Below are 16020 nucleotides of genomic sequence, written 5' to 3'. Positions count from 1 at the left end.
TTTCCAAAAATCTAGTATTCTGTAGTGGCAGAACTGAGGAAGAATACTTCAAAAATCCTAGGTATCTTTAATGTAAGTTAATTTATGATCAATTAACAAAATAATGGTGTTCCTGTCAAAAACAGCTGGTGAACTTCAGGACTGTCAGTTGAGTAGCTTTCTTTTGCATATACATGCAAGGTAGTCTGGCAGATAAATACACAATAACCCTTATCATTCTGTGGGGCAAGAAGAATCAACACAATTAAATATTTTAGTAAGCATTAATTCAGAGAAATATAAAACAAAGAGTCATTTCTGCATTTTTTTTCTGAACACTTCTGTGAGGGACATTTTTGGTTTGTACCATAAGATTTTAAAAATAAATAAATAACAAGCAATTCCTTCCAGATCATTTTTCAGACTGTTTGTTTGCTTGTCTAATGGGCCTTTTTCTCTGAACATAATGCCCTTGAAATAGTAAGGAAGCACAAGTTATATTTAACTGATGAAGCTGTAGTTAATCTATACCAGAGATTCTAGTAATGCTCGGCAATTAGTAGCAGAGTAACGCTATTTATAAGAATCCTATATATAGAGCAAGAAAAGTAATGCTATTTATAGCACTATTTATAGTTCAAGGATGACTGTCCTCTTTTCTGACCAGATCTGACTTTCTTGTCATAGCTTCTCTCTTAGATTATTGTTTTATGGGTATGTGGATAACTGTAGAAGCTAATTTTCAAATGGAGAAATTTTAATAAGACTTCTGTAAATTTGGAAAATTGTGTAGACACTGTTCGGTTAATGAGGAGAATAGCATATCTGTATATCTGGATACACTGAGTTATGAAAACACTTGGTTTGCCACGGTGGTCAACATAAAGGTTAGCACTGAGCTATATGCTAGGCAGCAATGGAAACAGAAGGCAGCTGTGCTGACAGTTGAAAGTTGTGCTGAGCAGAATGAGGAGTGACGCTTGTCACTAAGGTTTTTTAATATTTTCTATTACAAGACAAGCTCTTGCTTAATCAGATATAACTACTGAAGCAGCAATTTTCATGCTCTGTGTATCAATCCAAATATGAAACATTTTGGCAGAATTGATTTGGCAATTCCCAAGAACAAGTTATGCAATAATATCGTTTCCTTAATGGTCAAATGGATCAGGTGAGCTGCACTGTAATAAGGCTGTCATGCTCCCATCTAGTGAACAGTTAAAATTTTGAGATTTACATGTACACCTTGCTATCACACCAAGTTATTCCCAAGAGATGGAAGTCTGATCTCTGCATTTGGCAGTATTACAAGTAATTGTAGGGCAATTCTAGTTGCTGGAGGATTTTGAGGGTAATAAGGTAGGAAACTTACTTCATAGGAAGGAGCCACGCTACCAGCAAGTTCTGGGAGAGTTGGCTGTGAGACTGGATATTGCTTAAGCTCAAAAAAGATGAAATGGTTGCCTAAAATCATTTCTGAAATTAGAAAAAATATGTATTAAAATGCTACAGGAGTGTAGCTCTGGGGATTGAAAAGACCATGAGGAAAGCCAAATGGCTTTCTAACCATATGACAGGACTTCAGTTACCAAACTCTCACTATGTCAGTGCTGCCTTTCTTTTTAATTTCCTTGTGAAACAATAAGGCCATTGTGGTTACAAATACACCCCCAAACCACCCAAAAAGTAGTATAGCTATTTCTTGCATATTTGTGTAGAAATGTTTTTAATCAATGAATTTTCAGCATCCTTTTCTGATGTAGAAATGAGCAGTCATGATCTAACAAATAAAAAGATGATGCAGTGTAGCAAACGTTTGATGTGTCGCACAGATTTTAAGCCATTCCTACCCATCCTTGCGCTGAAACTATATTCATTCCTGCAGATTTGCTTCTGTGAAGGAAATTTTATTTTGACAGACGATACAGACATTCTGTCTGTTTTGCAATTACATTTTTCAGTTCCTTCCTTTACCAGAATAATGACTTTGACCAGGATTTGGTCCTTGGTGTTCTCTGGCTTCATCAGCAGTCTCCACCACACAGGAGATGAGGTGAAGCTGATCATCCAGTTCCAACCAAGCTCTGGCAGAAGTTTCAGCTGACTTTGCTTTATGTCAGATTATGCTACATTTCACTCCCGTGTGAGTGAATGCAAATTGCTCATGAACAACCTGTGAGCTGAACCTTTAGGAACTCTTCCTTTAGCAATGATCTGAAGCCAACAATGAAGATATAGGGTCAAAGCTGAACTTGAAATTTGTTATTTTAAACTAGATACCAGTGAACTATTTCACATAGATTCTACATTGTATTTTCTGAAAATAGCACGTGTGGCATAAAGGAAATGTGAATGTGGGAGATAATTTTGTTAAGTGAGTATTTTAGCTCAATCTGTTGATATAATTTTGGCCTACACATAAGAAGCCAACAAATGATGAGAGTCAGTAAACTTAGGGCAGCAAGTAGGAAGTTTTGGCACGTGCTTTTAAGGCGATAAGAAGGAAGAAAATGTAATAACATTAGTTATTAGCAAATAAGTTAGCAAAAAGGGAAGTATAGATGGAGTATATATATTCAGGGAATAGAAGTTATTGGAGATCAGTGTGTGTGCTGGAGGCTCTGTAAGGACAGTATATACCATGGTAGAGTTGATGGTGGAGGAAAAATGAAAGGGATGGGAGGTGCAGGGCAGTCCCTGTGGCTGAGGAGCAGCCTTTCTCTCTGGCAAGCCAAATGGCCCCAGGGAGCCAGCCCCAGAAAAGGGGCCCTCAGCCCCACAACCCTCCTCCTTGTCCACGGGAGGGCATCTTCCAGGCTGCTCCCAGCACCGCCGCCTTTGGCCACGCATAGGCCACTCCATCGCAGAGGCTTGCTGAGGCCACCGTGGCCACCACTTTGCTGAGGGCCCTATAAAACAGGCCCCCTGCAGCTGGCCCAGCATTCGCTGAGCATCTGGGCCCTCTGACTGCCAGCTGGTGCGGCAGGAAGAAGACTAGAAGAGCAAGGCGAGCAGCAGGCCTCCTTGTGTGCAAGGACAGCCATGCAGTGCGATGAAGCCCCATACTCATTGCTCAGGTTCCATCGCAAGCATTAGCTTGGAGCCACCAAACACCATGGACATCCCGCAGGCTTGCCTGCAAGATGTCCTGGCAATAAACAACTCTTGCCGATTCTCAGGGGTTGTGTCACCATCCCTGGAGGTCTTGAAAAGATGTTTAGATGTCGAGCTTAGTGACATGGCTTAGAGGAGGTTAGTGTTAGGTCAGAAGTTGGTCTAGGTGATCTTGGAGGTCTCTTCAAAGTTAGCTGATTCTGTGATCATGAAGAGAGGGAAAGCATGACCTACAAGAGGGGAAAAAAAGCAGAAAAGAAGCCAAGACCTGCAATCTGTGAAGAAATCCAGGCTGTGACTGTACAAAGAAGGGAGGCTTTGCAGCCATCATGGGAAATTCTGCATGGAATCTGTTGCAAAACAAGGAATTGTGCAAGGAACAAGAGAAGGAAAACTGTTGCCTCCTGAGCAGAGGGAATCGTGGTCTTATCTCAAAAACAGAAAGGTATGTGTTGTGTGTCAGGTCCAAAATTTGCACAGAGATGACAGAAACGTGATAGTAGAAAAACAACATGAAGCACAGCTGGAGAAATATTAATAAAGGGGACGCATTTCTTGGGGATTCAATAGACTGGAACCTTGTAGGGAAGAGGTGACCAGTATGGCTATCTGGTTTGGGTCAAAATCAGTTTGAAGAAGACGTTAAAGTACTAGTAGTGAAGGGAGTCCTGGATGTGTTTGGAAATGGATGTGGTCAGATCTGTATAGCATAAATGTGAAAACATTTTGTGGACTTGTATCAATAGAAATGACTGTAAATTTTCAGAGAAAAGGGAAAAATAATGACTATTAATACTGGAAGGTCATCTATTAAGCTTAAAGAGAAAGTTAAAAAAGTTGGTTCATTACTGTGGTTCTCTGCTAAAAATGGAACAGTGAGAAATGAAAGGGGCTCTTTGGGTAAATGAACTGGACAAGGACACCTAAGGTTTCTTCCATCTAGCAGGCATCAGTTCTTAGAAATTTTCATCATAGGAAGGTGACACATTTAGGAAATGATTTATAGGGAATCAATTTATAATCTGGGAGTTTGTTTTGGGGAATGTCTGAAGAGAATTGGCTAGTTGGTTTGCAATCCATATTCTACCAATATTTAGAAAATCCATAGCAAATGAAGTGAGCTTCAAAGATGGGATTCCCAGGTGAGGTGATGGCATTAGTACAAGCTCTGTACTGGCTGCTCTGAGAGCTCTATTAATTTTGTCCACCCTAGTTTGTTTCCAAGAAAGAGGAATATGAAAGCAAATCCATGATTTGCTAATTTGCTATAAAGTTGAGTTGTCCTCTTGCCGTACAAAAGAAAAGGGGGGGAGGAGGGGAAGTGCTACATGTTCAGGTGTATTTCATAGAAACAAGCTTTGTAATAGGTAGGAAAACTTTCCAAGTTTCAACACGTCCATGCACTCTGTCATGGAGGAAGAGGTTCCATGGTTCCATTAACCCAACAGGGGAAACAGATTAGAAGGTGACAAGGCTAACCAGAAGGGGATGACAGCCTTGCTAAGGGACCTCCGTGGTGGGCAGGCTGCATAGTTCTCCATGCTGAGGCTAAGCAGTAAGCCTGCGTGATTTAGACAGCCTATATGGAGTGACAGAGGTGCTTTTCCTGCCCTCAGTGAAGCGTAGACCCAACTAGGGGGATAGGGAAATTCGCTTTAAAACTTCCAAATTAACATGTAATTCATGGTAGTTGTCAAACTATGCAGCAAATCATCTGACCATTTGTAGAACCTCTCTCTGCTTGGGGAACTAGGAAGCTTTTTGCAGAAGTAGCTTTCTTCTGATGGAATATATGATCTAGGTAAATGTATTAATATTTTACAATGTTTTTTCATTGTCAGATATCTTTTACTGGTTTTTATTTCCAAGAACGCTTCTGTGTTTATGACTTGCTAAAAACCTATGTAAAATAAAACAAACAGTTGCTAGTTAAGTATTTCCCGTTGTACTGCAGTAATTCACCCTCTAGGAAGAAAGTAACAGTGGAAGATGTACAATGTGGCTGACCCCAAGGTATTTCAAGCTTGGCCCTAGCCCTGTCATTGTGAATTTTCACACTCCCTGGAAGTGTTATTAGATCTGGTGTAGAAGTAGGTTGTACTGTTTGGGGAAAAGTTAATAATTCCAATGAATTGAATTTGATGGACCGATCCGCTCAGAAATTTTGCCTAAGACATCTTCTGCTAAAAACTGTGTAGGCACAAGTGGGAGAACCTTCAGTGTCTGTTTTGGAAATTAATTTGAATAATCACATACAGACACACTTTACTTGCAGCTACTTTGTATGGAGATAAAAAAGGAAGAAAATTTTCAAAACGTGTTCATAAAATTTTGATCGTTGTTGGCACCCTGAGAGAAGTTTGTGCAGTTTTTTAAACTTTTTTTTTCATATATACCTGTTGAACCTAGAAAAGCATTTAAAAGAGTTTGTGTTCTTCTGAACTGTAAGAATATTTACACTGCAGTTGATGGTTCAGATTCATCTTTTATTTATATGTGATTTTTTCCTCCACATAATTTGTTTATGTTGATAACAATATTTTCCCGTAGCACTGAGATTTACCAGGTGTAAATCTTGTAGGTGCTGGGAGTACAAATTGCCTGATGCAAATATTAGAGACAAGCTGAGCCACTAAAACTCAAGGCACAGCTGCTCCTGATGGAGGCTAGTAGTGCTTCAAAATTGCCTGCTATTTGCAGATATTGAGTGCTAAATGTTGTTTTTCTGTTTGTCTTCTTCAGTTGCACATACCTATTTCTGGGTAGTTGCTGTGTTGTTGTTTTTTTGTTTGTTTAAGACAGCATTTTAAGTATTTGGGGGATTTTCCAATTTTCATCTTGTCTTACTTTTTTGTCCTTATTTGAAAGCCTTTTTTTGGTTTGTGATGGGATAGCTAGCTATAAGTTGTCTTGAAAGGTTGCTGTAACAACCCTCTTGGCAATGGAAATCAGAGAAAAATAACATAAAAAGTTTATCCTAGCACGACTGACCCCGTACAAGCTGAGCTGAATCTCCTTTCATTTGAGATTTTCATTTCTTCTTCTTTACTATTTTTCCCAGTTGGGGTGAGATTTATCCATGGAGAAAATTGGTTATGAGGAGAGAATGAAAAAAATGAAAAGAGAGGGCTATGCAGAGAAAAACTGAGCAGTTCTCTGATGAAATTCTGGGGGAAGTTATGACCAAGGTGATAGACAAACAGCTCTGAGATAGACAATAGAAGAGTGACTCCAGTGAACTTAAAAATCCTGCCCAGTCCTAAATCTGGCTTAAGATAATAAAAAAAAATTAAGCAACTTAGACAAACTGTTGTTGCTCCTTTCTGTGACTTTTTCTTGTTTGTCTATGTAATGTTTCACTATACAAAGATTTATTCACATTGCCAAAATAGAAAAAAGAATGTTTAACCCTACTACATTTTCCTAACCACATTAAAGCAACCCTAGCTACTTAAAATTGTATTTTAAGCCTTACCTCATGTCTTGTAGCATGCCAGGAGGATTACAGTATTACACTGTCTTGCTCAATTGTGTAAATACCTGTTTGTGGTGCACTAATATATACATCTCTGCTTTCACTGCCATCTTTCAAGGGTTTGGTTTCATCCCGTAGCACATACTCATTGCTGGGAAGACAAACCTTGATGTGTCAAACCGTGGAACTAAATTTTTAATGTTTTCACTGCTGAGGGAAAAATTTTGCATTGAAAAGATCCTCTGGTTATTAACACATCTTAATAATGAAGCTTACAGCCTGCTGAGCCCCTGCCTTGTTAAAAAGTTCCTAACACAGTTTCCATGGAAGAGCAAAGGGGTCTTTACCTTCTTTTCTTTATTAATGAGTTCCTGTTGCTTCCCCATGCTGTATAAATGATTTCCTAGGTTGTATAATTTAAAATATTACAAATTAAACAAAGTGGAAAAATGAGGGAATTGTGTGGGCAGAGGATATTTCCAGAGTGGTCTATTTTTTTCAACTTTTTGATTTAATAGCCATTCTGTTCTTCATCTCTGTTCAGTGCCTCAAAAGGGTCATGACCATATAGAAGAGGGAGGAACTGCAGTGCTCTTATTTTTGAAGCTGTGACCTTAGGGCTGAGATCAGTCAAGAGACTGTCATTCACAGCAGTTCATCCTTTCAAATTAATCTAGCTCTATCCTCATTTTAAAAGAGGCTTTTTCTTTCTTAAAAGAACAAAAAACAACCCTATGTGTGACAGACTTCCTGGGAATAATAGAAATGTGTAGGAAGTATACTTTTCATCTGTAATATTTTAAGTTGTTAATAACTGAAATTAATTATTACAAATATTATTTAAATATTATTTTTTTTTTACTTATTTGGTTTCTGATACTGTTTAGTATCACTAATGCGGGCATAATAGTCACAATTTTAATGCTTTTCTCGCTGGAGTGATACTTGTTAGTTGATTATATGGTTATTAGGTCCATTTGTTTGAGTCACTCATGATACAAAAAGATTTTCTTTTTCCAATCTGTTTATGCCCTTTGCATCTCCCCTGAGACAGAGAATGGTGTTAGGGGACTTCTCAAGCTACTCTGGGCTTGTACAGAAGACAGCTCAACTCTGATTGTATCGGGCACTCCTAACATTTCACCATCTTATTCAGTGTTTAACCCAATTCAGGCCAAATATCCTCTTAAATGTCATTAAACAATCTGGCTTATGATAATTTGCTTGTCTTTCTGCCGTCAGTTTCTTTTCCTTGTCTGTTTTTTTATCCCTTCTTTTTATTTCTCCTTACTGTGTTCTTGGTTGCTGTTTCTTTTGCAGTGAGAAAGCTGAGATACAGAAATAAAGATTATCCTTCACTTTGAAAACTGAGGGATTTTAGGGGGTTCTGGTTGGAAGACAGGGACATGGTGGTGGCACCTCACCATTATGGGACTTACCAGTCAAATTGACAGTGCCAGATTTACTGTGAAACTTGTTAGAGGTTGGGTTCAGTCTCTAAAAGCAGGATAAATAAATTTTGGATCTTCCTGGATATTATCCAGGAGCATTAAAGGACATCCCCAGGTTGCTGCTGAACAGCCACGTCGGCTTGCTTGGCTCCCTCACAGTTGGACCCTTTTTCTCTTAAAAATGCACCTTTGTTATTACAGCTCCTTCAAACATCTGATTGGCGGCCTAGATGATGTTTCCAACAAAGCCTATGAAGATGCAGAAGCAAAAGCAAAGTAAGTGCCAGCTCCTTGTGTTCAGCATCTTAACCTCATTTTTCTTGCTGCAATGGTTTTATTGATAGTGAAGCATGGTAATTTAAAAAAAAAAAAAACACAAACAAACAAAAGACAGCATTTTCTCAACATAATAGTGTAAAACAGATTAAAAAGTAGAGAATTAGGTGCTTACTCTGGATTTTCCTGGTGCTCTCCATGAGTATGGGAGGGCCAGAAGGAGATGGCTCTCCTCAGGTTGGTGCCCAGAGCCAGGTCTTAATCATGTCTTAATCATGGTACTGGAGTCCAAAGAAGTCTGAGACCTTAAGAAAATAAAGAAAAAAATAATATTAATAAATATAATTATTAATAATTATAATTATTGGTATTATAAATATATTAATGTGTCATTGATAAATATGATGATAATAATTATTGATATTATGATTAATTCATCGATGGTGATAATAATAAATATTATTATATATATTAATAACAACAACAACAACAACAACAACAACAACAACAATAATAATAATAATAATAATAATAATAATAATAATAATAATAATAATATCATCGTGCAATAGTTTGAAGTAAGAAATTACAGGTCTTGAAAAGCAACGTTTAACATGATTTGTTTCTTTAGAGAGCTCTGATCTTTCTGAAATGTTTTCCCAGAGTCAAATCCTGTTCGGAGACAAAGAGTGGGAAATCAAGGTTGTCATTTTTGAATGAATATTACAGCTATTTTGATGTGAAGCAATATATTTGTCTAAAGTTCTAGCTATATTCATTTGTTTCAGAAATGAGCTTTAGTGTATTGTGATTTTAAAGTATTTCAAAAAATCCCAACTGATAATTCACTCTTGATATACAATTTTTTTTAGTAGAAAGACTGGTATGTCGATACTTTATTCTATACCAACAGTAAAGCTTATTAAGAAGAACATTTTTTGATAAAAATAATAGTGAATATAAACCAATATTATTCCAAAGCAAAGGTAGTCTAAAAAAAAAATGAAGTTGCTGTATAAAAATCACTTAATTTTTTTTTATTCTTCTTTTTTTTTTTCTTTTTTTTTTTAACCACATTAACAAAGGGATTGGGTGTTTACTCCAAGTCAAACACTCAGAAAGTGTGCCTGTTAATCAGTGGTCTGCAGAACTATAAATTTAAGCTTGCTCTTAAGTTACACATAGAAACTTCTCTTCAAACCAGAGAGGCTTAAAATAGTGTGTAATAAGGGTATTTGGCACTTCACTGGAGAGAAAATGAGACGACCTAAATAGTTATTCAATTAAAAATGTTTGTTTCAAAAAATGAATATGCATCCCAAGAAATTTACTAATATTGCAAAGTATGTGCAAATTAAGATTTATTTTTTTTTCTTTTATTACCGTCTTTGAGTGATACTTGAAATACATTTTTAATTATGTTTTAATTTGTTTTAAGGTACTAGAAGGCACCCTAGAGTTGCATTTTTGTTTTGAGTAATATTTCCCTGCCCCTAATTAACCATGTACTATTTTTTTTTCCAGTGCTCAAGTTCCCTAAAATTCTTCCCTTAATTAAGACAGGAAGTTATCAGCCTTTTTTACCTTCCCAGAAACTAGGTAATTAGAACACAGAATACAAAGTCAAATGGGACAGTATGTTATAATAGTCAATAAATAGCTATTGGGTATTACAGATAAATATAGTGTCCATTATTATATAAATTATCTATTAGTACCAGCTAAAAACATGACATTTTAATGCCAGCAACAGCTTATACAAAGCATTGTACAAAGCGGTGAAAAAGTAACCTCAGCAGCTTCAGATAGTTGGTCCCAAGTATCCCAGGCATGTGATTTTATATTTTTAGATTTTATTGTTAGTGCTACTATATGGAATATTTTGATTTCCATCTGACCAAAAAGGAAGAAAACATTGGTAATGAAACTGTGGATTTTTTTATTTTATTTTTTTTTAGTATTAAGATGATGTTTTTATCACAGGAACTTATATTAAGGTTATACCAGAATCCATTAGCACCAAACAAAATTTTCAGATAGAACTTGTCATTTCCCATTTCATCATTTGTCTTCTCACATTTACAATTTTAAGCTGTATTATTAATAGAGAATATCACATAGCAATTTATTATCGCAGGCAATGTTTGGGTATGCAGATTGTATTGTAGAGTTTTTCAGTATGGCTTAGTGACTTTTAGGGGAAGGCTTTCAGGATCTGTTGTGCACTTTACAACATGTTTTCAGGAGGACTGATTTTGGACCTATTTTGAGTAAAGTCATAATTTTTGGTAACCAGTGGGCCTGTGTTGACCTTAGCATTTTTGAACTTTTATTTTCTTGATGCTTGTTCTTTTCCAATGCTATTTCATCCAAATGGAAGGGCAAAACAAAGGAGTGCTGGTGATAGAAGAATTGTCTCCCAAAAGGAAGAACTGATGATAGCAACTTTTGAAAGCAGCTTTTCCTGCCATCTTAGAAGCCAGTGCTTGAATCCGGTGACTTGAGACTGTAGGTGACAATGACATTATTGACCTTCACATATTGACATTTTGTCTTTGAAAAAGCGGAAGGGATCAGTGCTGTCTGTCTTGAGAAACATTTTAAAAGGAATATGCTTTCAAAATATATGGCATTTATTAGTTGAATGCCATATTCACGTTTGCTTGGAAAGCAAGAGCATTCCTGCAAAGAGATGAACAAGAATAGGAAACAAATGACAAAGTTACTTCGAGAGTGAAGCGAGATGTATTGTAAGCTGCTTCAGAAAGTTTTATCACTCAAGAGTTATTGTTTCTATATCTTGCAAGATAAAACTCCTCTGGGAGAAGAGTCTACTTGGCAGAAATTTTAACCTGGATTACTTTTCAAGCTGTGTTAATTAGCTTCAGCTAATTGTCCTTCAAGGACTTATCTTTTCCGAAGAGAAGTTTGCAAAATGGAAGAGCTCAGGACATAAAGTGCATTCGGGTACTCAAATCACATAAAAGAAAGTCCTACTTTTGCATCTTTATAGCTAGCATCTCATTTTCAGAGTTTGCATGGCAGGTGACAAAAGGCCGTTGGATGAAGAGGAATTTTCTGTGTGCCCTTATCTCACCATGTGTCAGGTGGACCAAGATGATCCATGCAGGGGTCAGACATTCATCAGGCATGGTCATGCAAGTAAATGCAGAGGACGTCATTCTAAGACTGCATTACAATGTGTCAAAGCCTGCTTTTCCTTGGAGTAATAAACACATTCAGGGCTGAAATGCGAACAGTAATATTTTATTTATTCCTGTTGATTAACAAATATGAAAAATGTCTACAAAATATGCTACAGAATGGCAGCAAATACGTATTTTCTTAAACACCTATCCGTATCAAGATGATTATTAAATTCCTATTGATTTAGAGGCTCAGCAGAAGCACAGTTTTAGGCCACATGCATTAGAGGGTTCATGTTCCTAAAGCAGGACTTGGGCCATAGGCAGGTGTTCATTGCAGAAATAGTACAAAATTGGTGGCACTACTTTTTTTTTTTTTTTTTTTTTTTTTGTCCCAGTGCATCTGAGAGATGGTTAGGCAGAAGTTGCAGGGCAGAAAGTCTTTCCATGCATCCAAAAATCTTCCAGCTCTGAAAGGACTGAACAAGATTTTGTTGAGTTTATCTCTTGGCAACCTGGTGTTTTCCCAGTTAAGACCTGAGATATGGCTAAGTTGCTCCTAGGACCTGGGAAAATGTTCTAGCAATCAAACTGCTGTGGACAATGGAGGTACCACTTCTTGCCCATGGGCACAATTTAAAGTATCTGCTAGGTTCTTGAAGGAAAAGAAAATGCATAGCACCATTAAAAAATACTTCAGCTGAGCAGAGGGGCTCCCTGCATCAATAAACAAGGGGTCATAGTGGGGATTTAAGGCTTTTCTCTGTTCTCAACCCCTGCTTTTAGGCATCCGCATAGTGTCAATGACAGCTGTAGGCGTCTCCTTGTTCTGCGTGGACACCTTTGGATTGTGTCCTGAATGCCTGGCTCTTGGCCAGCACAGGCAGCCAGGATGCCCCATATGAGGCTGTCCCAGTGCTCCAGTGGGAAGGTGCCCAGCAGTTCCTGCCAAGCAGACCTTGGAGACAGTTGTTTTCTTCAAGGGTTTCAACCTTCCTGTCTAGGAAAGCCAGTCTGCACCTGAGCTGCTGAAGGCAGTGGAATTCAGTTGCTAATGTACTCGAGTTGAGTTATTTTTGATACCATTTTGTGAGTTTTCTTAAATTCTGGTGAGTATAAAAATTCCAGTCTTCATCTAAATGGAAGAACCCATTTTTTATCCTCACAATTACAGAGATCATCTTTATAACATAAGCTTACTCCAACACTAGATTTGATTTACTTGTTTACAAGTAATATCTTCCTGCTTTTATATTTTGGAGAGATGTTTTCCTGTTTATTGCAAGCTTGGAAGTGGCATTACTCCTTAAGTGCATTCTTTGTGCTCAGTCTCTCAATTAGGTCAGAAATCATCAGTGAAACTACATAATTAATATTCTACTCCTCGGGTGTATTCAGGTACGTTAATAAATTCATCAGCTAATGAATATTAGTTACATTCCTGCCAGCGTGAAGGTGAAGGAAAGAAGCAAACTTTTAACTTGGTTCATGTTCTGAGAAAGCAGGACTTTCAAAAGAGCAGCACTCGTGTCCCAGCGTCAGGCTTGGGTCCAGCACACTCTGCCTGTGGTGTTGGTGTTTGGGGCATGACGAAGACACCTAAATAAGACCCATCTAAGTGTAGATTCATTCCAGATAGAGCCACTATTGCAACTCTCATAAATCCAAGGGGAAGCAGGTGGTTTCTACTGCAGTTATTGGTGCCAAGTGAGGTGAGGGTTCAACAAACACTACTCGCTCCAGGCACAGAAATCCCATCCCTTCTGCTGGTCTTCCCTATCCAAAAAACTCTTGAGGTTTATCACTGCACGCTTCTTCAACCACTAACAAGGTCATCAGATAAGGTCCCCACTAGCTTGCTCCCACCTTTCTGTGATAAGACTGTAGGAAGGCAGCGCCCTAGCCCATGGCACAGAGATGGCAGCAACAAGGTGTCCCTCACCACCACACTGGGAAAGCTAGCAGCATCCTGGCTTCACCCTGCCAAGCAGAGCGTATCCGCTCTGATGACCAGGGTCTCCCCGCGCTCCTTTTCTCCTGTCACATCCAGAATTATCTGCTGATGTTTATCTCCTGTGGCAGCGGGGCTTGAAATGAATACCCTATTGAAGTCCAGACACTGGTGCCTTCCATGATATTGCTCCAGGCTCTCTGCAGACATGGGCTATTTTGATTGCACTTTTTGCTTTCTTTCATTCTAGTTGTGTTGCAGCCCTGGAGGTATACATCTTGATACTCACAGCCAAAATTGTCTCCTTTTCATGGGACTTGAGGAGGCAGGGACCTTTGTGTAGGTATACAATTCTGTTTCCTTTCTTAGCAGCTCTGACCCCAAACACCCTTCATTTTAACTTGTTCTGTTTTTTAATAAAGAGCTCCATCCAAACCTTTTATTCTACTGGCTGGGGTCATCCGTTTTGTCATTTTACCCCTCGTCTTTCACTACATATATTCATAACAAGGCATCCTAACACTTTATTGACTTAGTTTCGATGCAGAGGGTTGTTTTCAATATTTTTCCAATTTTGTATTCATACTTTCTAGATATTATTCCCATTTTATCCTGGCCTGAAAAGTAAAATTGTCTTTATTCTAATGAGAAGGACACAGATAGTTTTACAGTTTGAGCAAACAAAGCAGGGTGATGCCCTGTCTCATTTCCTTGCACTTGCAGCTGCCAAAATGGCAATATGTATAGCAATACATTTTCGCACTAGTATTTTCTACAATGCCAGTTTAGGAAAACTTCTTGGCTCAGCAGGTGCTTGTGTTCCTGGCTGGAGGGCAGCCTGCTCCTGGTGTCTCTCAGTGCCTAGTAGCTGGAGTCCAGGTGCCCTCTGCTGTTCAGGGTTTTCCCCGTGCTGTGTCCAAGTACTGTACTGGACTCGTATCCCCTGGTCTGTCTCATTTCTCTCTTGCCAACATGTTAAAAGGCGAAAGTATTTTCAAGTATCCTGTGTTCCTCCTCAATGGTATTTCTTGGAGGGCCACTGCTGGCTCTCTATGTGTCTCCTTCCTATGCAGCCTTTTCTTTTGCTTTATGAGGTTTTCTTTGGGAGCTGTTCTTAGAGTTGAAATTGTCTCTGGGAGCTGGGTGCTTACTGTGCTAGGTCTGTATTAGTAAATAGTACAGATTAATAGGAGTGGATTTGTAGAGAAAAAAATGTTGGTGGCAAGGGCCTGCTGTATAAACTGTATGCATTTCAGTGGCATTTTCCTTTGGAGTACTTCCAGTCTGGTTCCTTTGGACTCACCTTAAAGGAGCCCACTTCTCATATTCTTGATGTTAGAGGGAACAGTAAGCTTCAGTTGCACTAACAGTTGCATGCTCTTCATCTGGGGCAAAATACATTTTAACGCACCTTGGGCATAAAGACTGTTGTTCTTCATTGCTTTTGCCATCACAGTGCTTGTCTGAAGGTGGTGGCAGAGATCTGGTCACACATGCTGGTGCTCCTGTAGTGTAGGCATTGGCCCTTCGGGGGTCTATGGGTTCCAGGATACAAGTTGTGGCCAACCTCTGCATGCCCATAGTGAGGCTGGAGTTGGCCCTAATGGTACCCAGCTCCAAAAACAGTGCCATGGCAGAACCCTGCTTGCAGCTTCCTGTTCTGGTAAGATGGGAAAGCTGTGCATGCAGATGCTGGTCTGCAAGCTCCTTGGTACAGGGTATTACTGACAGTAGAGCCAGTCTGTGGGTTTTGTAAGTGATAAACAACACTGTGTGTTAGGACAGGATTTTTTTTTATTTCTTTATCTTCTCTTTTTTTTAGAAAGATAAGCCAAGAAGGTTTTTTAACCCCTGCCAAAAGTGAAATTTCAGTTAGAAGTTCCAAATCGGGAGACACCAATTAAAGAGAATGATTTAATTAAGACCCAACTTTCTGTTGGGCCACAGCTTTTGAAAACTTCTCCTGAAATAATTCACTGACCCCCGGTGTCAGTGAGCTATTGTATGATTAGATTAGTTGTTCTTCTTCAAGAGAAAATATTTTCTGGCTTACAGCATAACAAAAGTTGGACAGCATGAGGGCTATAATAATTGGCTCTGTCTCCCTCTGTGTCAATTGTTTTCTGAATTACTGACCATATGGAAACTAGCTTTTTCCTTGTCTATCTGCAGTGCCAGAGTGGTAGTGGGGGAAGCTTTTAGGGCATGCAAAATGGGAGAAAAAGATCACTAATTCTATATAAAGCAGAGCTCACAGTCATTTCTTTTAGGCTGTGTAAACTATTAAAATAACTCTTGCTATTTTGAGAAAAGGAAAAGAAAAAAAATAATAAAAACAACACCAAGAATGTAACTGACTTAAAATAGCATTATTTGGACTCTGAGACTTTTTTCTTTCTGATGGAGAATTTTGTGTATAACAGAGTTTGTCCTTAAATAATTTGTAATTTCATACTGAAGCCAATGTTAGTTTGTATCCAAGTCTAGCTATCAGATATTCCCAATTACTGTAACAAATAGGTGTTTACTTAGAAAATAAGCTCTCAGAAATTATTTTAAAAGGTAAGAGCACATCAAGATAACATCCAAGGTGATAGTCCTAAGTAAAAATAGTAGAGACTGCTAAAT

At 38.4% G+C, this 16020-nt stretch overlaps 1 protein-coding gene across 6 annotated transcripts in view; it reads left to right on the top strand.

Moving 5' to 3' along the window:
- Positions 1–16020, top strand: part of PRKG1 (protein kinase cGMP-dependent 1) — a 466559-nt gene that overhangs the window by 380115 nt on the left and 70424 nt on the right. For all 6 annotated transcript variants that reach the window (XM_084525160.1, XM_084525159.1, XM_084525163.1 and 3 more), the window contains one exon: positions 8221–8295. In XM_084525160.1, coding sequence (XP_084381286.1) covers positions 8221–8295 — 75 coding nt within the window. The remainder of the gene's footprint in view (positions 1–8220; positions 8296–16020) is intronic.

This window comes from Aythya ferina (assembly GCF_964211825.1).
Source record: "Aythya ferina genome assembly, chromosome: 7".
Classification (NCBI taxonomy): Eukaryota; Metazoa; Chordata; class Aves; order Anseriformes; family Anatidae; genus Aythya; species Aythya ferina.
This window is presented reverse-complemented; position numbering and strand designations above follow the sequence as displayed.